Source organism: Prionailurus viverrinus, chromosome E1, assembly GCF_022837055.1.
Source record: "Prionailurus viverrinus isolate Anna chromosome E1, UM_Priviv_1.0, whole genome shotgun sequence".
Lineage (NCBI taxonomy): Eukaryota > Metazoa > Chordata > Mammalia > Carnivora > Felidae > Prionailurus > Prionailurus viverrinus.
In genome coordinates this window covers 10,411,743-10,436,804 of record NC_062574.1, presented here as the reverse complement: position 1 = coordinate 10,436,804, position 25,062 = coordinate 10,411,743, and the positions used below count along the sequence as shown (strand labels likewise).

At 55.2% G+C, this 25,062-nt stretch overlaps 1 protein-coding gene across 1 annotated transcript; it reads right to left on the bottom strand.

The window, feature by feature from the left end:
* Positions 1 to 111: 111 nt before the first annotated feature.
* LOC125151835 (multidrug and toxin extrusion protein 2-like) lies at positions 112 to 20,686 on the bottom strand. Its single transcript, XM_047833311.1, has 18 exons — positions 20,492 to 20,686; positions 20,340 to 20,428; positions 19,215 to 19,383; positions 18,884 to 18,952; positions 17,996 to 18,144; positions 17,240 to 17,282; positions 14,023 to 14,067; positions 13,692 to 13,789; positions 13,164 to 13,261; positions 12,104 to 12,217; positions 11,307 to 11,374; positions 9,714 to 9,822; positions 8,763 to 8,838; positions 8,263 to 8,332; positions 3,594 to 3,726; positions 3,427 to 3,521; positions 2,683 to 2,776; positions 112 to 1,711 (listed from the first exon to the last, which is right to left on the bottom strand). The coding sequence occupies exons 1-18, from the start codon at positions 20,684 to 20,686 to the stop codon at positions 1,491 to 1,493; spliced, it is 1,935 nt and encodes a 644-aa protein (XP_047689267.1). The 3' UTR covers positions 112 to 1,490.
* Between the last annotated feature and the right edge of the window lie 4,376 nt (positions 20,687 to 25,062).

Genomic DNA, 25,062 nt, shown 5'->3' with positions numbered 1-25,062 from the left:
TCTTATGTCCCGATAGACACCATTCTTTGGCCGGAAATTTTGCCCCAACGATAAATCCATTTTTTGCCTTCATCTGTTCAGAGGTGGTATTCATCAACTTTAAGTCCTGCTTTCTCCCTGAAATTCTTAGCCAAGAAGATTTTCTCCAGCTCTGCTTTCTCTGTCCCTTACAGGTTTTTATTTTTTAAAGCACCTGTGGAGTTTAGGGTTTTTCCAGCTAAGCCCTCCTAGCCCCACTTGCCAGTCTAAACCAAGGGTTTCCGTTAAGAGTACTCCAGGAACACTAATCCCATAAGGTTTCACACAAAAACTGATCCCACCACCCATCCTGTGTGTCGGGATTTGTAAAGCACACCAGCATCTCAAAGGATCCGAGTCCTGTAGAACCTGTGTGGCGTTTAGTGGGGGTCGTTTCCCAAACTTCCTTGACCGTGGAACCCTTTTCTCGAGATCCTTTTTCAACCTTAGAGCACCTTTGGGGAAACGACAGAATTGCTTCTCTGTGCCCCGTCCTCAGTCGTTTTGTTTGGTCGCCAGAAGCTAAGGTGTCAGTGTCACGGACAAGGGTATCAGCTTCTTCCTCCCTGTGAGCGGGAGGCCCGGACTGTCACCAGGTACCGAAAACAACCTGAATTCATGTTGACTCTTCAAACAGGGATTACGTCCTGTGTGTACTTTTTTTTGTTTTTTAATTGGCTTTGATCATTTTGTTTGTGAACGTGTGTAGAGCCACTGATGCCTCAGGGACTGTGGCGGCGGAGGCCAGACTGCCTCCACTTTGGATGACAGCGTGCAGCCTGAAAACATTCGGCAGTCCCAGGCCACCAAAGAGAAGCAGCCTGGAATTTGGGTTGGCGTTGCATTCACCCCCGGGCTGCATGGCCAAGCGATCGATCTGGTTTTGCTACTCTTGTTTCTTTCTACCCCGTCGCTGCTGTAAGAACAAGGGTTTCTCAAGGTCTGTGATCAGCACAATGCTGATGGCATGAAGGGTCTATGGACGGCCACCTGCCCCTTCGGGGTTGCCAGTGCCTGGATCTGCAGGGGCCCGTGGGGCACAGGGCACATGGGGGGTGTGGCGAACCGGGCTGCCCATGCAGGGCCCATGGGCCCCCTTGTCCAAGCTTCTCAAAGGCTTTGTGAACAGACGGGGGGGCGGCAGACTCACCTAGGAAATATGTAGCTTTTAATTGGGTAACTGGTTTTTTAAATTGTGTCTTGATTTGAAATCTCCTGATTTGAAGCAACCCTAGGATTGTCCCTCTCCGGTCAGCTGATGTCTTCTTAAAGAGCAGAGCAGAGCAGAGAAGGCCAGGTCGACAGAACCGTCACGTCACGCGAGACGCCGGCCGAAGGTTTTGTTTTTGAGGTGCGGTCCAAAGTGTACATCCACCTGCACTGGATCCCCAGGGTGCTGTTGCAGGGCGACCGGTGTGGAGGCCTGTGGGCGCGGCCACCCTTGGCCTCCTTTCCGTCTCCGAGCCGCTCGGCTAGTGTCTGGTGGTCAGGACCCGGACGACCAGCCCGGCCGTCAGCGTGCCTGACGCCATCCCCAGGGCGGCCCCACGGCGGATGGCCAGCTGTCTGGCTGACAGTCTGCTGGCCGGAGCTGGAAGGTCCTGGGCCGCCTCCAGAGTCCTGAAGAGGTCCAGGTGGCTCTCGGGCCTTGAATACATTGTCAGGGTGATGCCAGGAGAGGCACCCGTGGCCACTGCGGAGGCAAACGGGAGCAGTCAGCGGCGCCGGGGGCCTGGGAGACAGCTGTGGCCTTGGAACCAGGAAGCCTGGCTGCCTTGGTCACACTGGGTGCAATGATGTGGGAAAACACCTTCACACGTGAGCGTGACGCAGAGAGAAAGCTGCTCATAAGATCACATGAGGCGCGTTCCCGTCTGAGCCTTGTGATGACACGCGATGGTGTGTCACTCCCACACGTGCCTTCGGAGCACATCTTAAACGCTCAGACGGTCGGACCTCACCTTCGTCTCTCGTGATGCTCTAGGCTCCCGGAGTGTTTGTCAGCTAGCTCGCTGCTGCGCTGACGACGGCAGGGCTCCGGGGGAGATGAGGTCACCGGATAAGTGAGGGTTCTGGGCTGCAGACACCCAGACCTGGCACCCCTCACCAGCCCGGGATGGGAGGGCCCCTGCGCCTTGGGCCGAGGCCATCGCTGCATCCAGACCTCTGGATATACACCAGAGGTGCCCGCCTGTCTGATGGGATACAGAGAGGCAGGCAGGGGAAGTGCCCCCCCACCAACCAGCCGGTCCAGCCAGGCGGACCGGCTGAGACCCAGCTGCCGTAGGCTGGGATGTGGCCTTCTGGCCCGGGCTGGGCTTCCGTGGTGAGCACGTGCCCTTGAGTCTGATGGGCCCACACTGGGATCGTCTCACCTTTTCCGGTTGCGGGACCATCGTTGGGGGAGAGACCTAAGCTCTCAGCCTGGCTCCCTCACCCGAGGATGGGGCTACAGCTGGCTGCCTCACGAGGCTAAGGACATGACGTGCTTCACGTGGGGCCTCTGAGTCACAGGGAGTGGTGTCGTCTTCCTGGCGCTTAGAACACCATGTTTGTGCCAAGAGGAGGACCGGCAGCTTGGACTTGGACTTGCCCGGGGCACACAAGGAAGAGGCTGCCACTGGCATTGGGGCCCACCTGGCTGAAGCACTGCAACAATGTTACCTGAAGAGGTGATGGCTTCTGCAGGCCCGGGCCGGGAGACCGTGGCCACCGTGCTGTCAGTGCTCTGCGGCAGCAGTCCGGCATGTTTCTGGGCCTAAAAGAGCAGATTCAGGGTCTTTGAGAGTGCACCCCCCCTCCGTCTCTGCCTTCAGACCGAGCTGTCACCGTTACTGTGTCTGAGAAGCAGGTGCGGGCCTGCCCTATTTAAAAAGTTCGGCCAAGGGGTGCCTGGGTGGCTCAATTAAGCGTCTGATTTCGGCTCAGGTCACGATCTCACGGTTCGTGGGTTCGAGCCCCGCGTCGGGCTCTGTGCTGACAGCTCAGAGCCTGGATCCTGTTTTGGATTCCATGTCTCCCTCTCTCTGCCCCTCCCCTGCTCGTGCCCTATCTCTCAAAAATAAACATTAAAAAGAAAAAAAAATGTTTGGCCAAGAAGATGTTGGACAGAGTGATGGTGTTCCCCCTTCCAAAGTCGGGCACACACTCTTGGGGGCTCATCCGGGTTCAGACTAGTTTGAGCTCTTTGCTTTGGTTTCAAGCAGCTTGGGCTGGCCGTGGAAGCTTTTTGGTGTGTGTGCCTCTCCTTGAAATTAGACCGTATCCTGGCACTGTCTGGGGTCCAGTTACGGTGCCCGGAGATGTTGAGGCTGAGGGGGCCCCTCCGTGACCCCCCGCCCTCCCAGCTCATCCCACAGGTCACTGCTGCTGAGGCCTGACGTGCTCTGAGCATCTCCGCACGCTCACCTCCTCTGCAGCTAGCTTCCAGTCCATCCGGGCGGTGTAGACAGCAAACGCAGCAGCTCCCAGGAGGCCGCAGGCCAGCATGCCCAGCCAGAGGCCTGGGGGAGACAAGTGACAAATGGGGACAGCGTCCTCCCAGGCCTCCCCCCACTTTCCCTCACAGCACATACCCATGATTCCCATTCTGACCACAAAGGTCAGAACAATGCCCAGTGGGAGGCCGATGACATAATACATGATCATGTTCACGACGGCTCCAAAGGCCTGCTTGCCGCTTCCTCTCAGAACTCCGCTATAGATGCACTGGGAGGGGAGGCAGAAAGGGGCGAGAGGTGGGCGTGAGCCTGACGGCAGGGATCCTGCAGCGGGCTCTCTTCTAAGCCACTCATGTTGCACGGTCTGATTTCACTCTAAGCCCAACGATGGTGCTCTTGTCCCCATCCATGGGGAGACCGAGTCGGAGCAAGTCACTTGCCCACGGCTGCACAAGAGTAGTTGTGTCTTGAACACAACTCCAGAGGCCCCGTCTTCCCCTCCACACTAGGACTACTTCTCTAGAAAGTCAAGGTAAAATTGGAAACCAACCACCAGCTGGCCTGGGAGGCTGGACTGATGTCACACAGAGTTGTGTTGCCTTGGCAGTGCTGCTGTGGCAAATTACTGTAGATTAGTGGCTTGGAACAAGACACGTGCACTGGTTTCTGGTCCTGGAGGTTACGAGTCTGAAATGGGTCTCACCGCCCTCTAGTCAGGGCGGGTTCCTTCTGGAGGCCCCTGCGGAGAATTTGTGTGTCTTTGCCTTTTCTGGCCTCTACAGGCCGCCCTGCATTCCCGGCCCCCAGACAGTGGTGGCATCGGTCCACCCTCTGCGGCTGTCGTGGTGTTTCCATCTCCTTCTGTCTCCCTCCCCTCTCTCGCCTGTGAGAACCCTTGTGATTACTTTGGGTCATCTGGATAATCCACGATAATCTCCCCATCTCAAGATCTTTCACTTAATCACATCTACAAAGTCCCCTTTTGCCACCTGACATTCACAGGTCTGGGGGTCAGGATGTGGAGATCTTTGGGGGGGGCCACCATTCTGGATACCGCACGTGGCAAACAAAGGTGTCATCTGCTCCAGATGAGACACGCAGTCCTTGCTTGCTCCGGTCCCCGTAATGCTCACGGACAAGGACGACTTTGGAGAAAGCACTAACTCTGCTTTATTTTCCTAGGGTCATCCTCCCAGCCTGATCTCAGAGCTGATGAACTAAAGAGCGACAGGCACAGCTCATGCTTGGTCAGTGCTACTGACGAATAGCTATTTGGTTAGTTTCATTTTGTTAAGATAAAGGATGTGGAGCGGGGCGCCTGGGGGGCCTCAAGTCGGTTGAGCATCCGGCTCTTGGTTTTGGCTCAGGTCATGATCTCGCGGTTAGTGGGTTCAAGTCCCACATTGGGATCCGTGCTGGCAGCACAGAGCCTGCTTGGGATTCTCTCTCTCTCTCCCCCTCTCCCTGCCCCTTCCTCGCTCTCTCTCTCTCTCTCTCTCTCTCTCAAAATAAATAAGCTTAAAAAAAAAAAAAAGATGAAGGATGTGGAGTATTTTGTGGTTTGCTTTCACACTTTTGAGCAAAAAGGTAATGCATTCGGCATAGGAGGTGTGTGCCTCTTGAACTCTGAATGTGGCAGGTTTGTTTCCCATTGTTATATATTTTGACATAGAAGATATTTTTCGGTTAGAAGAAGACTTCTCCCAAATTATGATTGATGAGCTCTAAACAAGTATATCTCAACCCCGGGGGGCGACTTTCGCCCTCCAGGGGACACTTGGCAAGTGTCGGGGGATGGTTTGGGTTGTCACAACTGAGGAGTGCTAGCTGCATAGGGTTGAAGCCCTGAATGCTGTTAAACACCTTACAGGGCACAGGGCGGCCCCCTTATAACCAAGGATTCTCCATCCCGAAATGTCACAGTGCCAAGGTTGAGAAGCCCTTTAAAGCATTTTGAGTCATGGTGACAACGTCAGAGGCAAGCACCCAGGAAGGGCCAGTGTCCCCACCAGTCTGTGCGGTTGAGAAGGTTTGGGTCTGTTAGGGAGAGGCGGCGGACCGGTGTGCTAGGCAGGGATTTAACAGGGAGGCGAAACAACTGGGTGGCGGAGAGAGGGAGCTCGATACGTTCCGCATATATTCCAAGTTGACTGCAGGCTGTGTGTGCACATAGCGGAGGCCAGGGCAGGCCCCAGCCGCCCACACGTCGTGGACAATGGAGCCTGTGCACGTGGACGGAAGAGACACGCAAGAACCCAGAAGGAAGTAAGAGCCGGGCAGACTCGAAAACAGCCCACATGCACATTCAGATCCTTCGGCAGAGAACGGAAGCCTCGCGAGCTGTCAGGTGTTTGAACACAACCTCCGACCAACAACTGCCTCAACACTGAGCTGTGCGGACAAAAGGGTGGGACCCCTAGGAAGCTAAGCCTAAAATAAGCACAGAGAAAAACCCAGAAAACAAAACTGAGTAGAGATCGCAGCTCCAGGCTGTAGAGGAGGCGGGATTCACAGAAATAAATAGCCTGGGCAAATTCCTAAATACAACAAGAGGCCTCAGAGAAAGGTCACACGCTTTGACGTTCTCTGGGATGGGGCTGTGCAAGGCCACACAAGAGAATTCAATTAGAGACGCCGACAAGAAAGAAAAATGGGCATGCCCCCAATATTTGGTTAACACAAAGACTAAATAGCAGGAGAAAGTTTGAAATATTTTGAACGAAGAATAAAACGACATATCAAATTTAGTAGATGCCACTACCACAGTGCTTAGAAACGCACAGCCGTAAATGCCTATATCCAAAAAGAAGAAAGGCCTCAAATCCATAGCCTAATACCCCACATTAAGAAACAAGGAAGAGCAGGGGCGCCTGGGTGGCGCAGTCGGTTAAGCGTCCGACTTCAGCCAGGTCACGATCTCGCGGTCCGGGAGTTCGAGCCCCGCGTCAGGCTCTGGGCTGATGGCTCGGAGCCTGGAGCCTGTTTCCGATTCTGTGTCTCCCTCTCTCTCTGCCCCTCCCCCGTTCATGCTCTGTCTCTCTCTGTCCCAAAAATAAATAAACGTTGAAAAAAAAAAATTAAAAAAAAAAAAAAAAGAAACAAGGAAGAGCAAACTCTACCTAAATAAAACAGAAGAATGGGGATAATGATGACGGGAAATTACTGAAATCGACAACAGAAAAAAAAACCCAGAAAATCAACGAAACCCAAAATTTTAGCTTTGATAATATCCACAAAAAGGATGAACATTTGCCAAGGATTTGACCTTGGTAAAATAAGACCAAGAAAATAAGAAAGCGAAGACCCAAATGACCAAAGTCAGGTGTGAAAGAAGGGACATTACTACTGACCATACAGAAAAAGATTATAAGAAAATACTATTAGCAATTTGGTGCCAGAGAATTAGACAAATTTAGTTGAAGTAAATAAGTTACTTGAAAGACACAGATTACTGAAAGTAACTCAAGAAATAGAAAGTGAAGAGACAAATAAATAAATTGAATTAATTTAAAAATCTTCTGACAGAAACCCAGGCCCCGATGGCTTCACTGGTGAATTCTGTCCAATATTTAAAGGGGAGGGGCGCCTGGGTGGCTCAGTCAGTTAAGCGTCCGACTTCGCTCAGGTCATGATCTCACGGCTCGTGGGTTCAAGTCCTGAATTGGGCTCTGTGCTGGCAGCTCAGAGCCTGGAGCCTGGAGCCTGCTTCGGATTTTGTGTCTCCCTTTCTCTCTGCCCCTCCCCCACTCGTACTCTGTCTCTCTCTCTCTCAAAATAAACACACATAATTTTAAAAATTAAAAAAAATAAAAACAAAATGAGGCTTCGGGGGCACCTGGGTGGCTCAGTCGGTTAAGCATCCGATTTCAGCTCAGGTCATGATCCTGAGGTTCGTGAGTTCGAGCCCCACATCAGTCCGCGTACTGACAATGCGGACTCCACTTGGGATTCTCTCCCCCTTGCTGTCTCTGCCCCTCCCCCGCTTGTGCGCATGCACATTCTTTCAAAATAATAAATGAATTAAAAAAATAATAAAAGGAGACTTCAGTGTTTTGTTTTATGTCATGCTCTTTAAAATTCACACCATCCACATCTGCACTAAATGAGACCCTTTCCTCTGAAATGACCCATTTCAAAGGCACAGAAAACTCAGGCCCCTCTGTGTTCTGGGTTGATTCACAGAGCATGGTGCTGTTGAGCGTCTGACCAATAGGGGCATGGCTCAAAGCCTGTGGCCTCAGCTCTTGAGGAGGCATGAGGAAGGGAAAAAGATTTGTGAGTTTATGTGGGTGTAATTTTTCAGGTGTTTTTTTTGTTTTGTTTTTGTTTTTTTTGCAAATCCGCATGTGTCTTTTGGCTTGTTGGAATTGCAGAGAGAAAGGGACTCATTGTTTTGAATAATAATAGAATTAATCCAAGCAGATACATTGGGCACTTACTACAGAGTTAGCCCTTTACATGTTTTTTAACTTTTATTTATTTTTTAATGTTTATCTTTGAGAGAGAGAGAGAGAGAGAGACAGAGCATGAGCAGGGGAGAGGCAGAGAGAGAGGGAGACACAGAATCTGAAGCAGGCTCCAGGTTTTGAGCTGTCAGCACAGGGCTGGACTCGGGGCTCGAACCCTCTGTGAGATCATGACCTGAGCTGAAGTCGGACACTTAACCGACGGAGCCACCCAGGCACCCCATCCCCCTTTACATGTTTGAATGAGTTAATCCTCGCAGCCCGACGAGGCCTCAGGGAGGGGCCATGAGCATGGACTCCTACAGGGGAGTCAGGCTTCACATCAGGGCAGTACTCACACAGATGGCCTCAAAGAGCTGAAAGACGGTATAAATCGGCAACACCTTGTTCACCAGGGCAATGACTTGTCTGCGGGAGAAACCGGAAAGAACATTCACTTGGAGCATTAAGACATCACTGCATTCTTGAGACCCACACCCTCCCTGTTGTGCCTCCTCCTAAAAATGATTGGAACGGAGGTAGTTACCCCCCCCCCCCCCCCCCACAAACCTGACACTCCCAGCCCTAAGTTTCTGCATGGAGCCCTAAGCTCCAGGAGAGCCCCGCAATGTTGTACTGCCTGCCCTCGGCATCCTGTCTACGGACCAGCAAGTGACGGAGGCCGTGGTTCCGGGGGGAGAAGCATCGATGCTAGCTTCTTCCCAGCAAGAGCAAAGTCGAGGCTGGTCCTGCTTCCTCTGGACCTAGTGCTGAGCCAGCCAGGTGACGAATCTCTGAGGACCAGCTGCAAGCCACTCTGACATTTCCCAGAAGTCAGTGAAGAACACTGATTACCTACTCATCATTTGTAAAAATACGTCCCAGTTTATTTTTCAGGGTGCTCAGCACGATGCCCACAACCAGCGAGGTGCCGCCTGGAAGAGACCAAAGGAAGAGCATTTGCCCCCAACCCCTGGAGGAGCAGCTTAGGTCAGTGCAAGGCAGGAAGGCATAGGAAATGCCTTTCCCCCTATGGTTCTCAAAGTGGGGTTCCGGGACCAGCAGCAACAGCATCACCTAGTAACTTGTTAGAAATGGAGGTTCTCAGGGGCGCCTGGGTGGCTCCGTGCTGACAGCTCGGAGCCTGGAGCCTGCTTCGGACTCTGTGTCTCCCCCTCTCTCTGCCCCTCCCCCACTCACGCTCTGTCTGTCTCTCTCAAAGATAAATAAACATAAAAAAAAGAGAAATGGAGGTTCTCAGACCCCATCTCAGACCTACTGAATCAGAAACTCCATGGGGGGGAGGCCTGCCAATCTGATTCTAATCTTTCCAGCTGATTCTGATAGGCTAAAGCCTGAGAACCACTGGTGTCCACAGCTGATCTGAATCTGTCAGCCTCAGAAAGCAGAGCCCGGGAGGAGGACACAAGATCCGTTGGTCCCGAGGGGTGGGATGGGGCAGGTCCTGAGATCCTTGGGGATGCTGGGAAGGCAAATTTGCAGAAGGCCCCTGGACATGGAGGGAGAAGTCTGGGGAGGAGGGGACTTCACAGGGTCACATGAAGGTGGAAACTGGTGACCTGTCCCTGGGAGAACCCGAGAACAGCAGCAGGGAAGGAGTGCGGGACAAGAGAGGTTTGCTGGTGGGGGGGAAGAGGAGGGGGTGGGGGAGAGGGCGGGGGGGGGGGGGAGGGTAGGAGGGTGGCGTCAATTCAGCTGGGGCTCCTCCGGGCCAGGTATTGCAGATTTGTCCCCTGCCCCAGGCTCCAACTTCCCAAGCCCCGCCCCCACCCCAGAGGATTCCACCCACCTGTGCAAAGCATGCCTGACTTGGCCGACTGCTTAGCTTGCACTATATCTGCAGCTCCCAGGGCCATCCCCACACGGACACAGACGGCGTTGCTGAGCCCCAGGGGAATCTGCGATCAGAGATAAGAGGCCATCAGTAGAATCAACCTCCTGCCCCTGGAAGGGGCTGGATCCTGAGCCAGGAAGAGGCTTGTGCCGGGGGCGGCGGAGGGGGCCAGGGGGAACAGGCCTCTAACCCTCCATCAGGGGGCCAGCTGGAGGACAGCAGGAAGACAGGATGGATCCCAGGAAGGCAGCGTGAGGAGAGAGGGCGTTCACAGCTGAGGTTGGGAGATGGGGTGGGGGCACCCTCAGCGAGCCCGTCAGTCCTGCCCCCACCGGCACCATCAGACATCACAGGCAGGGGCGCCTGGGTGGCTCAGTTGTTTGAGCGTCCGACTTCGGCTCAGGTCATGACTTCATGGCTCATGAGTTCGAGCCCCGCGTCGGGCTCTGTGCTGACAGCTCGGAGCCTGGAGCCTGCTTCCGATTCTGTGTCTCCCTCTCTCTCTGCCCCTAACCCACTCACATCCTGTCTCTGTCTCTCTCAAAAATAAATAAACATTAAAAAATAAAAATAAAAAAATCACAGGCAGACTGGTCCTGCAACCAGAATCAATGTGTTGCCCAAACCTCGCAAGTAAGTGCATTTTTAAGAGTTGAATGTGGTCTTGGGGTGCCTGGGTGGCGCAGTCGGTTAAGCGTCCGACTTCAGCCAGGTCACGATCTCGCGGTCCGTGAGTTCAAGCCCCGCGTCAGGCTCTGGGCTGATGGCTCAGAGCCTGGAGCCTGTTTCCAATTCTGTGTCTCCCTCTCTCTCTGCCCCTCCCCCGTTCATGCTCTGTCTCTCTCAGTCCCAAAAATAAATAAACGTTGAAAAAAAAAAATTAAAAAAAAAAAAAAAGAGTTGAATGTGGTCTTAAGTATGCCAGAAAAGCTCCCTGTTAGAAAAACAAAATTCTGGGAAAACCCTTTGTAAAATTAAGCACCTTATACCTTAGTGCTGTAAGTGTAGACTTTTGTGAATCATTTCCTTAAACTCAGACTGCATGTCCCCAAGGGGTCGCAGTCTGCACGTCCCCAGGAAGCTGGCAGAGGCATACGCAGTAACGTGGGACAACTCATGTCTCTGTAAGAAGAGGCTATGGGGCTGTAGGGGGGTGGGGGACAGCAGTGAACCCCCCACCCAGGGACGCGGTCACCGAGCTCTCCCTGACTCGGGTTTGCAGGAATGTGGGCCTGCTGCTAGACGGAATGTCCCGTTTTCCAAGAAAATGCAAAACTTCAGATTATGATGTGAAATATTCCCGTTTTTAAGTGGCACTGATTAATTTAAAAATTCTAACATCATGGGAGTTCAGTATTACTCTCGGAGCAGCTGGGGGCCACCTGTGTGTGTCTGGCAGGGCCCGGACCTAATGGGCACAAGGAGGTCGTCTGAGAGAGAGATGGCCTTTAGGGGGACGGCCTGCCCCTCTTCTGTGACACCCCAGGCCGTCAGCGGGGCCGGGGCGGCATGGAGGGCGTGCAGAAGGTACCGCTATAAGATACTCGCCATGTAGACTGCGGTGGCCAATTCGTAGATGATGGCCTGGCCGGAGAGGTCCAGTACGCTGAGCAGGCCTGTGGAAGAGACACACGGTGAGCTCACGGACACGGAACAGGACTCCCCTCTGCTTTGGAGGCCAAGGGGCAAATGACTTCCAAGGTCAGCTTTGCAACAGAAAACGTTCCCGTTTGGCCTTCAGCCTGGCAGGAAAATCCCACCCAGCTGTGGGGGAATTTCTTACGGGCTGTTCGTTCCCGGTATGGTTTGACTTTCAAGTTGAAAAGTCCTTGGTGTACATGGCATATGGAGAGAAAAGAGACCTGGACCAAGATCAGGAGACCCAAGTTTGGGTCCTAGTGCTGCCACTGGGACTCCGGGCAGTCTCGTGTTCTTGGGACTCAGTTTACCTATCTGTAAATGAGGGGCAAGGGTTGGACCAGGTGCTCTCTCAGGGCCATTCTCTCACAGGGCCTTGCGATTCCTGGGCTGCGTGGACTCTGCACGGGGTGCTCCTGGGAGCACAAGCGCGTCAGGTGAGAGCCCCCCACGCCTGCCTGGCCCCTGCAGGCTCACAACCACGTTGGTTCGGTCCCTCGCTTCCCCCACTGACTCCAACACCTGCCCAGAACCAGGCCCAGAGCCATGCTGGGTTCCTGACATGAAAAGCCCAGGCCTACCTTCTGGGAGCGCACAACCTGGAGAGAGCAACAGCCCCGACCTGGCCGAGGCCGCCAAACCACCCATCCGGAGAGGGGGCTTCCGGGCTGCCCACACGGTTCCCCGAGCCGCGCTCCCCTACATACCCATGAGGAAGCTCCCGATCTCGTAGGCCCACCACTCCATGCACACCATAAGCATGCTGGGAACAGCCAGAGAGAAGAAGGGGCCCCAGTCCTGCAGGCACTGGCCGGACCAGCCTAGGAACAGAAGCCCCGCTGGAGCGCAGCGCAGGGAGCCCATCGCGCACGCGCACCCACTGCCCGGAGCCCCTGCCCGCCCTTGGCTCCGCCCACTCCCGGGCTCAGCTCCGCACACCCAGGCCTCCTGTGCTTTGCCCAAGGTGCACCACGGGGTGGCTCGGGATGGGAGCCTCAGGCGTGGGTGAGGGTCGCCCGCTCCACCCGTGACACCACGAGATCTTGGGCAACTACCCTGCTCTTTCTGGCCTCCATTCCCTCCTCTGAAAGGATGGCATGAGGTCAAGGTCAAAGGATTGGATTCTCGGGGCAGATAGGGCCGTGCGGACAGGGAGAGCAGAGTGGCCATACAGGACTCCCTGCCCTGTGAATGAGGCCCCGTCCGGAGGGGCTGGTCCACAAATGCCCGAAAGCGGACCCCGAAATCTACAGAGTTAGCTTTCAGGAGGCAGGAAAGCTCAGAACCGGGAGTACATGGGCACAGGTTCGAGGCCAGCCCCACCGGGCGCCGCCTCTGGCGTTTTGAGCAAATTGTTTACCCTCACTCCATCTCCTCCAGGTAAGTAAAATGGGGATTATAAGGTGGTGTGGAGTAACTGGGGGTCGGAAATGTCGAGCACTCGGCCCACTGCTGACGCCTAGGGTTTTACCTGCGATCAGGGAGCTGGCCAGAGAGCCCCCTGGGGGCTGTCCCCAGCAGGGCTCTGCGCCCTATCACATTGGATGGGGGGCACCTGGGCCTTTGGGGTGCCTAGGGGTGCTGAGGGGTAGAGCAAAGGGGAAGGAGCCCCTGAAGGGAAGTGGAGGCAAGCCCGAGACAAGGCTCCTCCAAAGGGGCTCCCACCGGGCCTTCCGTCCACCTGCCAAGTGAACACCCCATGCCCGAGCCGGGGTCCTGCCTGCTGCTGGTCTGCTCAGCCCCTCAAAGGCAGGGTGACCCCCACACCTGCCCACGTCTCCAGGTGCAGCTTCTTCAGCACAATGTAGAGAAAGAGGAAGATGGTCTGCAGGATGTGGGAGATAGTGTTGGCGTAAGCAGAGCCCCTGGGAAAGGAGAGAGAGCTGAGCTGGGGCCAGGGGCCGACTCTGGCCCTGGGGGCAGGGGACTTCTCCCCTGAAGCCAGCATGGAAGGGAAGGGGGCCCAGGCATGGGCCGCCAGCACCCCCATCCAGAGATCAGCCACACCCAGGAACCTTAGTACAGGGTCCCTGAGTCCCCCTGCCAGGTCCCAACGCTCGGCCTCTCCTGGGGGGCTGGGGCAGGGATGAGGAGGGCTCCTCTCCTTGTCTCCTTGGTGGGGAGTCCCCCAGAACTTGAGGGACCAGCAGGGCCCCCAATTCCTCATGACACCCCACTTCTGGACGGCAGGGGCAGCCTCTGCCCTTTTGGCAAGGCAGGGATGGCAACTGACCTGCCCCCATCAGGGGTGGGGTGCCTGGTGGGCCCCTGCAGCCCAGTGGTCCCGGTGCTCACCTGACCCCCAGGCTCAGCACAGAAACCAGGATGTAGTTGCCTAAGCCATTGATGCAGTTGCCCACAATGCCACTGAGGACTTGGGGCCAGACGATTCCCTGAAATAAACAAACACTGGCCTTGCTGGGGCGGGGGGCAGGGTCAGGGGGTGTGGACAAGCCCAGGGACGTCCAGGGGTTGGCAAGAGGCTGGGGACACGCGGCTCCTTACTGGGCCTTGGTCAGTAGGTTCACAGAGGGTGCCGAAAGGGGAAAAGCCCCAGGCACCCCTTCTCGCTGGAATGGGGCAGTGTGTTGGGGCAGGGGTCGCCCCTCTGGCCAGGGACCCGTACCTGATTTTGCAAATATTTTGCCAGCAGGCTGTAAAGAAAAAACGCCTGTGTAAAATAAAAACAAAAAACCAGACACACACATAAACAACGACTACCAAAAAAACAAAACAAACAAGCACATGATGAACATCAGGAGGTATTTCCCTGGTACCTGAGTGAGGGGCAGTTATTTCATCCAAATAGGTCTGGGACCCCAAGAAGCCCACTTAGCATCTCAGGTGCACTCTGGCCCTGCCTATGGGGAGAGGCCCCGTCAAGGCTCGGGCTCCACCGCAGACGAGATACGCAAGCAGCGTTGGCTCTCACAAGGCTTGTGTAAGAGGCCCAGCGCCTAACAGGCCTCCTTGCTGCCGGCTCGGACCTTGCATCAGCTCAGGAAGGCCACCCAGGGGCCCGTGCACAGAAGGGCCCATCAGAGTCCAAATCCACGGGTTGTGACTGCCCTTGAGCCTGGCTCTGGCTGCTGGAACCAAGAATCTGGAGGGAGAGGCCTTGGGCTGGGCAGGGAGATGGGGACCCAGCAGTGTGGCCACCGGTAGGCCCTGCTGAGGGGGTTCAAGCCCCCGTGGGGTGGCAGGACCTTTCCTGTCCGTGGAGGACAGAGAGGGCCTGCGTGTCAGTGTGTGCGTGTTAGGGGTGCTGCCCCTGCCCTTTCTGTCCTCTGCCAAAGCCTGGCCCAGGGCCTGCGCCCTGCTACCCCACCCCTTCTCTTTGCTTCCCTTCCCTCAGTATAGCACAGGGCTTAAGAGCATGAGCTGGAACAGACTGCCTGCGTTCAAGGGTTGGCTCTGCCTTTTACGAGCTGTGCGATCTTAGGCAAGTCACTTACCCTCTCTGTGCCTCAATTTCCTCATCTATGATGGGGATGATAATGTGTGTATGCTATGTATCCATATATATTTAAAGTTAATATCAGAAAATACCTATAAAACAGTATATGGCCCATTTAAGCATTCCAAATGTTAGGTAAGCGTTATGTAAATCCTGTTTGTCATTTTTATTGTTACTTTACTGGTAAGTTTTACAGCAGCATTTGAAGGCAAGGACTTGCTTTAGTTGGTAAAGGCGTTGCCACGGTTTTGACCCTCTAGGAGGTTTCTCCCCTGACCCAGCCCTGGTGGCCCTGTTTGGCAAGATACCATCACCTTGGTCTGAAGGGCTGAAGTGTGTGCTCTAGCAAACCCTTGGAGGAGACAGACTGGCCTTTGCAGGTGGTTTCCATAATACAACGGAAATCTGGACCTGACCAGACCCCAGAGGGGTCATGGCACTGGCCTCTCAGGCAGGCAGGTGCGGCCGGGGTTCCTCCTGCCAGGCCTTGGCGTGCTTTAAAGCACCCCACCTTCACCCTTCCCTGATCGGTCCTCCAGCACCCCACCCCCTGGTGTCATAGAGGGTAAAGGGGAGCTGTTGTTCCAAAGACACAACACTGCCAGCTAGTGACACGTGTCACTGAGTGTCACTCAGTGACATTCAGTGACACGTGTCACTGATTCAATAAGTCAAATAGAGTAGCAATGGATTCCAGAGCAGAGATACAGGCCACGGGGTCAGGTGAGAAATCTCAGAAACTGACCTGACTAGATGCATTGCTTAGCTGGGATTTAACGAATTAGTGGAGAAAGGGGAGAACAGACAATAATTAGTCTTAGTTATAAGTGTGTTAGGTAGATTAGAATCTTAAGTGTAAAAATAAAAGCCACGAGAGGGCTCAAAGAAAATATGGGCAAAATGTTTATATAATCTTGCAATGGGTTAAGTGGTTTTAAGTTCATCAAAGACTTCATAAAGAATGGGATTTATGGGTCTGTTACATATACATTAAAAATTCCTGAGGTCAAGGGGCGCCTGGGGGGCTCAGTCGGATAAACATCAGATTCTTGGTTTCCGCCCGGAGCATGATCTCACGGTTCATGGGTTCGAGCCCCACATGGGGCTCTGAGCTGACCGTGTGGCGCCTCCTCGGGATTCTGTCTCTGCCCCTCCCCTGCTTGCTCTGTCTCTCTCAAATAAATAAACTTAAAAAAAATTTTTTTTTAATTCTTTAGGCCAAAAATATCAAAAAATTAGAAGGCAAGTGACCAACTTTAAAAAAAAATTAACAGGCAAAGGGTTAAGATACTAGTTAACAAGAGTTATAATAATTAGGAAATATTAACCCACTAAAAAAGGGTCTGGACAGTTCTCAGAAGAAAAACAAAATGATGAAAAAAATACATGAAAAAAAGGTTCATTAGCAATAACACGCATGTGAAAACTGTTTCTAGTTGGGAAAAAATTAAAAAAAAATTTTTTTTTTCTAATGTTTCTATTTGAGAGAGAGAGAAACAGAGCAAGTGAGGGAGGGGTAGGGAGAGGGAGACACAGAACCTGAAACAGGCTCCAGGTTCCAAGCTGTCAGCAAAGAGCCCCACGTGGGGTTTGAATCCACGAATGTGAGGTCGGACATTCAACCAACTGAGCCACCCAAGCGCCCCGCGAAAAATATTTGAATAATAGTACACTGACAAGAGTGTTGCTAGTGGGGGTAAAATCTGTACAAGTTGGTATCAGAAGCCATTGACAGAACAACACCAATTCCCATGATGCGCCTGAAGGGAATCGTTACAGATGCAAAGATTTTTCTATAAGAACGCTTAGCACAATCTTCTTTCCGATAGTGAATATTGGAAACAACCCGAATACCTGACAAATTAGGATTGGTTGATAAATCATGACACTGTAGGATAGTGCATAGCCTCCGAAATGGATACTGTGGGAGGCTATTTAATCGTATCAAGAGACTAATATCAGGGGAAAAGCAGGTAATAACACAATATTACGCACATTGACCCTCTTTCAAACCGTACACGTGTATGTGTGTTTGAACCCACGCGTCCACGCGCAGAAATAATCCTGGGAAGTGATCTGACCCTAGAGTCTCTCTGGGTGGCAGGATTAGAAGCGATTAAAATGTTTTCTTTCCCACGCTTCCCACAACTTCTCCAGTGAATGGTTTTCGCATCAAAAAACATGCCATGCTACGTCTTGAAAGTCCAATCTGCGTGGGCAGAATGGGACCGCAATTCTGCTGTCCCTTCGGCCAGCCTCAGCGGCACAGCGGAAAGTCGCTGCGGGCTCGCGGGCTTCCCCAGCACGTGGCGCGGCAAAGAAAAAGCCGGGGTTTAGCGGGGTGGAAGTCCATCGTCCTCCCAGCTCCGTGGACAGTGACACTTACCGGAAGTGCTGGGATGAAAATGAGCACGTACTCTTGAGTTAACCTGCGAAGGAAACAGAAGCTCCGGAACTGACCAGGCTGTGCCCGGGGCACCTGGGTGGCTCAGTTGGTTAAACGTCCAACTCTTGGTTTCAGCTCAGGTCATGATCTCACAGTTTGTGAGTTCGAGCCCCGTGTGGCGGGCTCCATGCTGCCAGTGTGGAGCCTGCTTGGGATTCTTTCTCTCTGCCCCCTCCTGTGCTCTCTTCTCTCTCTCTCTCTCTCTCTCTCTCTCTCTCTCAAAATAAATAATAAATATAAATAAACTTAAAAAAATAAGCAAATGACTTGCCCATCCTATAAAATGAACACACTATTCCCACGAGGGGACATTTCTAAGATTACTAACAAACGGTGTGATTCATCTGAACTTGGTTCAGCCCATTTGTCTCTTTTTTGGAAGACGGTGTAGTGCACACTTCAAGTCTCCAAAAGCATCTGGGAAGCCCCAGCTACCTGCTGGGACAGGCAAATCCCATCCATTTTTCTGCCTTTCCTCCTGAATTAAAACTGGCCCTGTATCCTCCCCCTGCTGGTCACAGCTGGAATCGCATGCCGGGCGGGAGAGTCCAAAAACCAAGAACCTTCCCCATAGGAGCTGCACTTGGGACGGCTTGTGACCCAGAGAAGCACGGGGGCCTAGGGCATGGCTTCTTTGGCAGCATGGTTGGGGGGGTGGGGTCCCTCCCCGGGTTCCCGGCAGAAGCCAAGCAGTACCTGGACACGGCTGGGTCCTGCCTGAAGAGAAGCAGGATGTTGTGGGTGTTGAGGAAGAGTGCCCAGCAGGGGAGGCAGCAGAGAAGCATCACCAGGGTGCTCCTTTGCAGGATGACCCCCACGTGCTTCTTGTTGGGGCTCCCGAAGCTCTGCAAAAGAGCCCATCCCTGGGTCAAGCTGCTCACACCTTCAGTACCTTCCGTCTGTCCCCTGGGTGAGCCCAGCCAGGGCATCAACCTCCTAGCCAGTGCTGGTGCCGTGGGGACGAACCCAGGACACGACAGGCACCCGTCAACGCCTCGGTAGCAGGCATTTGGCTCCCTTTGATCGCAGCATGGTTGGCGGGCGGGGGGGAGGGGGGGTGGGCTTCTTCTGCAGGGGCTCAGCCCGCTCGTAGAATCATAATAGCGGTTATTTGCTGAGCACTAGCTCCACGCCAGGCTCTGTCTACCCGTTGTCCCCGGTTCTTCAAAAGCGCCTAAGTAGGAAGGCGTTATTCTCAGGGAAGCTCTGAGAGCATTGTCAAGTCTCCATGCTGATAAGTGGCAGCCAGGACCAAGCCCAGGTCCCCGGGCCCACTGTGAGTCCAGACCCCCCCACCCCCCAGGAAAGCTGAGCCCCGCTGGGCTGTGGCACCCCCACCCCCCACCCCGGGGGCAGGAGGGTCTGCTCTGTGCACCCTCAGCATTTGACACGTGAGGTCAGGGAACTGCTTCTGGCCCATTCCCTCCATGGCTCTCTAGCCCGTCTGCTCAGACTCTTTCAAAATGAAGGGTCTAATTCCCTGATGGCACACAATCCTTGCAGGCAGGCCGGGACCAGCCGTGCCCCCCCCCCCCCGCCTGTTTGATGGGCACCCCATCGCCCGGCTCCAAAAGGCACACCTACCTGGGACATCAAGGTGTCACAGGCTGAGGACAAGCCTATTCCTATGGAAATTCCACAGACATTGACAAACTGGAGCCGCGCACAGGAGAAAACACAGGGCTTGTCAGGGTCCAAGGAGGGGACCCTGGGAGGGGACCCTCCATCTGGGGGAGGCCACCCACCAGCAGCTCTGACCTGCAGCTGAGTCAGAGACACTGCCCCCTCCTGGCCAGGCCCGGCCTGCGTGTGCCGTGTGCCGTTGGGAGAGGCCCCCCAGGTCCCAGCTCTGAATGCAGCTGTCAGCCCTCGTGCTGTCTTCTGGGGGCGGAACGGAGCAGGGAGCTATACTCACGGCCACCGAGAGGGTCACTGACGCCAGCTCCACCTTGCCCAGGTGCCCACAAAACACCGAGCTCACAATGTGGATCATGAAGGTCAGCACCTGGAACAAGAACTGGAGAAAAGCAGCCAGGCTCAAGGGCCCTGTACAGCCCAGCCCCACACAGAGGCTTCTCCAGGTCCTGTGGGGGCCTCACACCAGAGACCCTGCAAACGAAACAAAACAGAAAACCACAGGGCCATGGGGCCAATCCCCCGCACCAAGGAAGCTGGCATTGTGGCTGAGCCAGACACAGCGATCCGGGCTGGAAGTCAGGTGACCCGAGCCTTGCTCCGGTCCTGGCGTCAGCAGCTGTGTTAACCTCTGTGGTTAACCTCCAGGCTCCGGTTTCCCTGCCTGAAAGTGCAGGAATGCACAAGAAGCACTCAGCAACACACAGAGCCTGGAGCCCAGAGAGCTTGATTCAAGCATCCAACACTCTACCGATGTTATCATCATTTGGTCAGGTCACATACACGCAAAAAGGTAGGCGTGGAATAAAATACACCCAAATCTTGGCAGTGGCTACGTCCTGATTGTGGGAGTAGATGACTGACTTTCTTCTTTTTCTGAATCATTTCTTAAACGTTCGCTTATTTTTGAGAGACAGAGAGACAGAGTGCGAGCGGGGGAGGGGCAGAGAACGAGGGAGACACAGAATCCAAAGCAGCTTCCAGGCCCCGAGCTGGTAGCACGGAGCCCGATGCGGGGCTTGAACTCCCGAACCGTGCGATCACAACCCGAGCCAAAGTCGGACGCTTGACTGACTGAGCCACACAAGCGCCCCACATTGTATCTGCAGCTTTTATGGGGTGCCCATATTGATTCGTCTTTGTGGTCAGAAAAAAAAAAGGGTAGCTAAAGCAATTTTCCCGTGGGACATAAAATGGGCAGAGGCTCCCTTCTTCCCCCTGTAGCAGAGGCCCCCGGACTCCTGCCTGAATGGGTCTCATTCGTCACCCTAGGGATTTTAGCCCAGCCTTCCCATTTGTTTCCTAAGGAGGATACACCTGTCCCTCCTTGAGTGGGGCTGCTGAGCGAGGTCAGGCCCCACTGCCACACCATGCACCTGTCCAGGGACGGCTGTCCTGTAGTCACCTGCTGTGGGCGGTGACCTCGGGTGCAGTCTGGACATGCTCAATGTGGGCAGTTCCTGGGGACAGGTGTGAGCGGCTCCTGGCGTAGCCCTGTCACACCTGGACGGCAGCTGCCGCCGGCCTTACTGCCTGCCCCTCACATCGTCTACTTACCAGGGGGCCGGAAAGGGCAAAGAGTGTCCACGCCTCGGCCCCAAAGCCGACAGGGACCAGCCTGCGGAGGGCAGGGCAACAGCCCCCTCGGTCTGGGGGGACCGTGTCCCGAACGCTGTCCGGTTCAAGACTGGGCTGCCGGCCACCCTGCATGCCTGAGCGCTCCTGCAGCCAGCCTTGCCCAGCCAAGCCCATGCTACTTTGCAGCCTGGCTAATGAGTAAGGGGCAGGAGGAGGGGCCGCTGCGGCAGCCTATCACACAAGCCCAGCGTCCCTGGGTTCTGCCACCAGAGGGGGACAGGATAGAGTCCTGGGCACCTGGGAGTCACCCAGGCTGGTGCCTGTGGGGGGCTTGTGTCCGCGGTCCCAGGGCGGTCCCAGGGCGGTCAGCTGCAAAGCCCCGGGAGGAGGAGGTTTGGGGCAGTGTGGGGGCACATGGGGCCCGGATGGGCTGCGCTGAGGCACTGGGCATGCTACCCCTCGGCATGATGGTGCCCGTGATGACTCCCATTTCACAGATGAAACAGGGGAGACTCGGAAAGGCAGGGAGCAGAACCTGGATTCCGTCCAGGTGGGCAGCGTCCAGAGCTCTGCCCCGGGAGTCGTATGGTGGGAGGGGGCAGTGGCCTGGAGCCAGGAGCTAGGATACCTGGGGAGGGACCCCCAGCCCGGCCTCTGCCCACCATCCCTTTGGGCAGCATCCCCGAGAGCCAGGGTGACCCCACTTGGGCAAACCGCTCACCCCTCTCGCCCTCCATTTTTTTTCCAGGTTCCTCTCTGGCCCGACCAGTTCACCTTCTTTCTCTTCCACTCAGGGGTGGCCTACGACCTACCAAGGACAGGCAGGGCAGACCAGACCATGGGAGGCTCATAACTACCACCGTACTTGGCCCAGTCCTGGATCAGGCTTCGGGATGTGCGAGCTGCACAGAGAGAGGGAGGGAGGGAGGAGCAGACCCCCCCCCCCGGCCCCCGCCAAAGGAGAGGAGTGAGGATGAAAAAAACCAAAGATGTGCATTCCAACCCACATCTCACACACCCTGTCCACTCGCTGCTCCCCACATGCACGCACAGACCTGGTCTTCGCGCAGAATCCCAAATGCTCCCCTGGCTTGTGCACCTGCTGTGTGATGGATATTCCTTCCCTCATTCTGTCGAGCTCCTAGCGCAAATTTCTACAACCTGCACACTAAACAGTAAAGTTAGCTGCCACGGACAAAGGGGAAAGAGAAGACGTTTTATTACCATTGTAATTATTAGGATACGACCCAAAAAAGGCAGGGCAACGGGTAAAAGCCACAACGCCCTAGTAATAAGCTCATCACCAGTATTTATGATGTTGATTCTCCAGTGCCTTTTCCGGTTCTCCTCACCTTTGGCCCCTTCTTGGCTGGTTTGGCTTCCGCTTCTGAGAGGGCGGCCAAAAACCTTCCTTCAGGGCACCTGGGCCTCAGGAGTCTCTTCTGACACCTGCTGTCCCCAGACAGGGAGCCATGTGGCGGGAGCAGTGACCCCACCAGCCTAAGTCCACTGCCTTACTCCTGCAGCCGCGAAGTGACTTCTGTGGTCAGAATCCATGTTTTGTGGGAGTCCCCAGCGGTGGGGGTGGGGGTGCCCTCCGTGAACCCCGCGGGTGTGGGGCAGGCGAGCAAATCTAAATCCAAAGTCTGGTTTAATGAAGGCAAACCCGCCCCCACCAGGATGGAAGGTATATGGTGCAAATGGCCTGCGTCCAGAACCTTCCGACTGCTTCCGGTCAGGCTTTACCCGTGCAGACCAGTGGGGCACTAAGCCGCAGCAGGTCAGGGCCAGCTCGTTCTCCAGAAGGCAGCTCCTTGGTTGGGCGTCCCCAAAGCATTTCCCACAATATTCCCCAGCATTTTTGCATAAGCTAATAATTCCTACATTTCCTTCTGGATAAAGCTATTCTTTCTCACACTCCTTTCAGGCCCTGGGTGGGTGTCCAGACCGGGGTGGGGGGGTGGTTAGGAACAAGGCATTAGAGCCCCGGTAGCATTGCAGGGTCGCTGCCTCAGGCCCAGCGGCACGGTGGGAACTGCTTCCTCCAGGAAGAGTCCTCCAAATGCTCCCATGTGACTGTGCTTCCAGACTTTTTCAAGGAACACCCTACACCCCACTACTAACCGCCCCCCCCCCCCACCGCCTCCCACTTCCAAGTGACTATAAATTCTGCTGTGTGTCTGTTCAGCCACCTGCAGACTCAGCCTCCCAGTCTGGTTTTCTGGGACTCCAGCTGCGACAGCCAATGTGGAGTGCCGTCCCCCAGGGAGGTGAGAGCCCAGGGGTGTCGGCGCCCCCCCGCCAAGTTGTCCAGCACCACGGGGACCAGTGTGCCACCCTCCTGTCCCGCATCCCCTGCGGCCTCAGAGAAGCAGACACCACATCGATCAGCAGTTCAGTTCCTGGTATCAGGACCGTGAATCCCCGGTGACCTCACGGAGCCTGTTACTTCCCTGGTGACCTTCCTCCCAGGGGCATGGTGACCTACAATGTCCTCCCTCGCACCAATTTCAGTTTCGGGGTCAATCACAGTTCTTTGGTGGAAACAGGAGGAGCTGACTTGAGATAATGCCCGAAGAGCGAGGAGGTGGGGAGGGAGAGGGAGGGAATGCGCAGGGAATAATGATTGGCCGGTGATGATTGGCTGAAGAAAGCTGAGCAGCCAGCCGTGAAAACAAGAGAATCAGGGCAACTTTGGACCCAGGGCTTTTAAGACAACACCTTCAGTCCCAGGGGCCAATTCTGGGAAACAGGAGCAGGAGCCAGCCAGCGCTGGGAAGGGAAGAGGAGTGGGTGGGAAGGGGTGAGCTGTGCCCCCTGGATGGGGCAGGGGGTTCCCCCCAAAGACAGGATGCTGTACAGATAAATCACCCGCATGTCCTGCATAGTAAATGAGCCCCACACTTACCGTCTTAAGTCAGCCACCACTTGTATCACGAGTCTACTAGGCTGCTCGGATCAGCTGGCTCTTTTGGTTACAAGTTGGTAGGGCCGGCCCGGCCCAGCCTGGACAGTTCCAGAAGGGGGTGCCTGCTGTCGGTAGCCCGCTCTGCGGAGGCTGGCATACTGCCTACTTGCATCTTCCTTCACAGGGCCTCCCTGGGCAGCTTGGGCTTCTCACCACACGGGGTTGGCTTGAGGAGAGAACATTCCAGAAGTGCATGGAGGAAAGTACGCTCATGTCAAGACACAGCCTGGAAAGTTACACAGGTCACTTCTGCCCGTTGGCCAGGGCTAATCACAGGGCTTGCCCAGACCTAACGGCTTCTGCTCCCCGATGGGAAGAATGGCAGACCACCTGTCGCCTCTGTGACTCTCCAAAGGCACACTCGCTCCCCTCCCCCCTCCCGTCTCTGCTCTTCCTGTCTCCTCTCCCCTGTCCAGCCCATTCCCCCCGACCACCCCCCCACCCCGCAAGGGTGGAGCAGATTAAAGTCTCCTGCACACAGTGGGGAGGGGGGCTCAGGCCTGCCCAGGACCCCCCACAGGGAGGAAGGACCTAAGCTCACAAAGTCCTGGGAACAGTAGGAGGCGGGAAAAGAAAGAAGGGGAAGGGGGAGACATTGCAAGACCCCCTCAACACACCCCGAGGTTAAGGAGGCTTTCAACTAAGGAGGGGGAGCCTGAAGTTGGTTTCCACTGTCCGCAAGGCACCTGGAGGGCTCACAAGAAGGGCTCAACTCACAGCCATGGGGTAAGGAGACACGTCTGGAACTGCACTAGAAGCCACTGGCCCGGACAACTCACATGGCCCAGAAAACTCAGGGTGGGGGGGCCTCAGGCCCCCGCACCTGCCACAGGCCAGCAGCAGCAGCAAATGCCAGCACGAGTCCTGTTGGGGGTGGGCCCGGTCCCTGGATCTGCCGTCGGGTAACTGATTGGCTGAGGGCGGGGGGTCCTGCCAGATACCGTGGATGTTGGGGCCTCTGTTAACCTTTCTTCACTTGGTTACACTTTACCAGGCCTGAACCTGTTATTTGCCCTTTGGCTGCCCGGAGCCCCGTACCGCCCGGGCCGGGGAACCAGAGTTTCTCTCTCTGACCCCTTCTCACTGCCCTGTGACTGGAGGACTCCCAGTTACCCACTGGGAAGAGTGGGGACTCTGGCCTTCCAGTCCCTCAGCTCCACACATCTTCAGAACAAAGGACAGCTGGGAAGGATAAGGTCGGCCTCCTGCCTGTCCCCAGGCCTCCAGCTGAGCGGTGACCAACATCTGCCTGACCAAAATGCCTGAGGTCACCCCGGCGCCCCCAAGGCAGCTGCCTCCTTCTCTCTCTGCCTCCACCCAGCACCTTTTCCCTCCAGGCCTCACCCCTTCCTTCTTTCCCCCCTCCCTCCTCCCACAAAGCTTCACGGGGCATCTTCCCCACAGAAACGCCTAGAGCCCAGTCCTGACAGGTAAGGGAGAGGGACAGAGCCAGCTGTCGAAGCCCCAGCGGGCACAGCGAGGCCCCCACCTAGGCCCTGCCAAGGGCAAGGCTCCAGGAGCCAAAGATGGTAGGGGCATTTCCGACTGGGAAAACGTTTGCAGGAATAAAAACGAACATTAT

Excerpts from the sequence above, each read along its gene's own strand:
- LOC125151835 (XM_047833311.1), bottom strand. The coding sequence starts at position 20,686 with ATGGGCTTGGCTGGGCAAGGCTGGCTGCAGGAGCGCTCAGGCATGCAG. Across the intron at positions 12,218-13,163 it reads GCACCTGGAGACGTGGGCAG|GCTGGTCCGGCCAGTGCCTG; the intron begins GTGTGGGGGTCA and ends TTCTGTTCCTAG. Across the intron at positions 1,712-2,682 it reads AGAAGCCATCACCTCTTCAG|TGGCCACGGGTGCCTCTCCT; the intron begins GTAACATTGTTG and ends TTGCCTCCGCAG.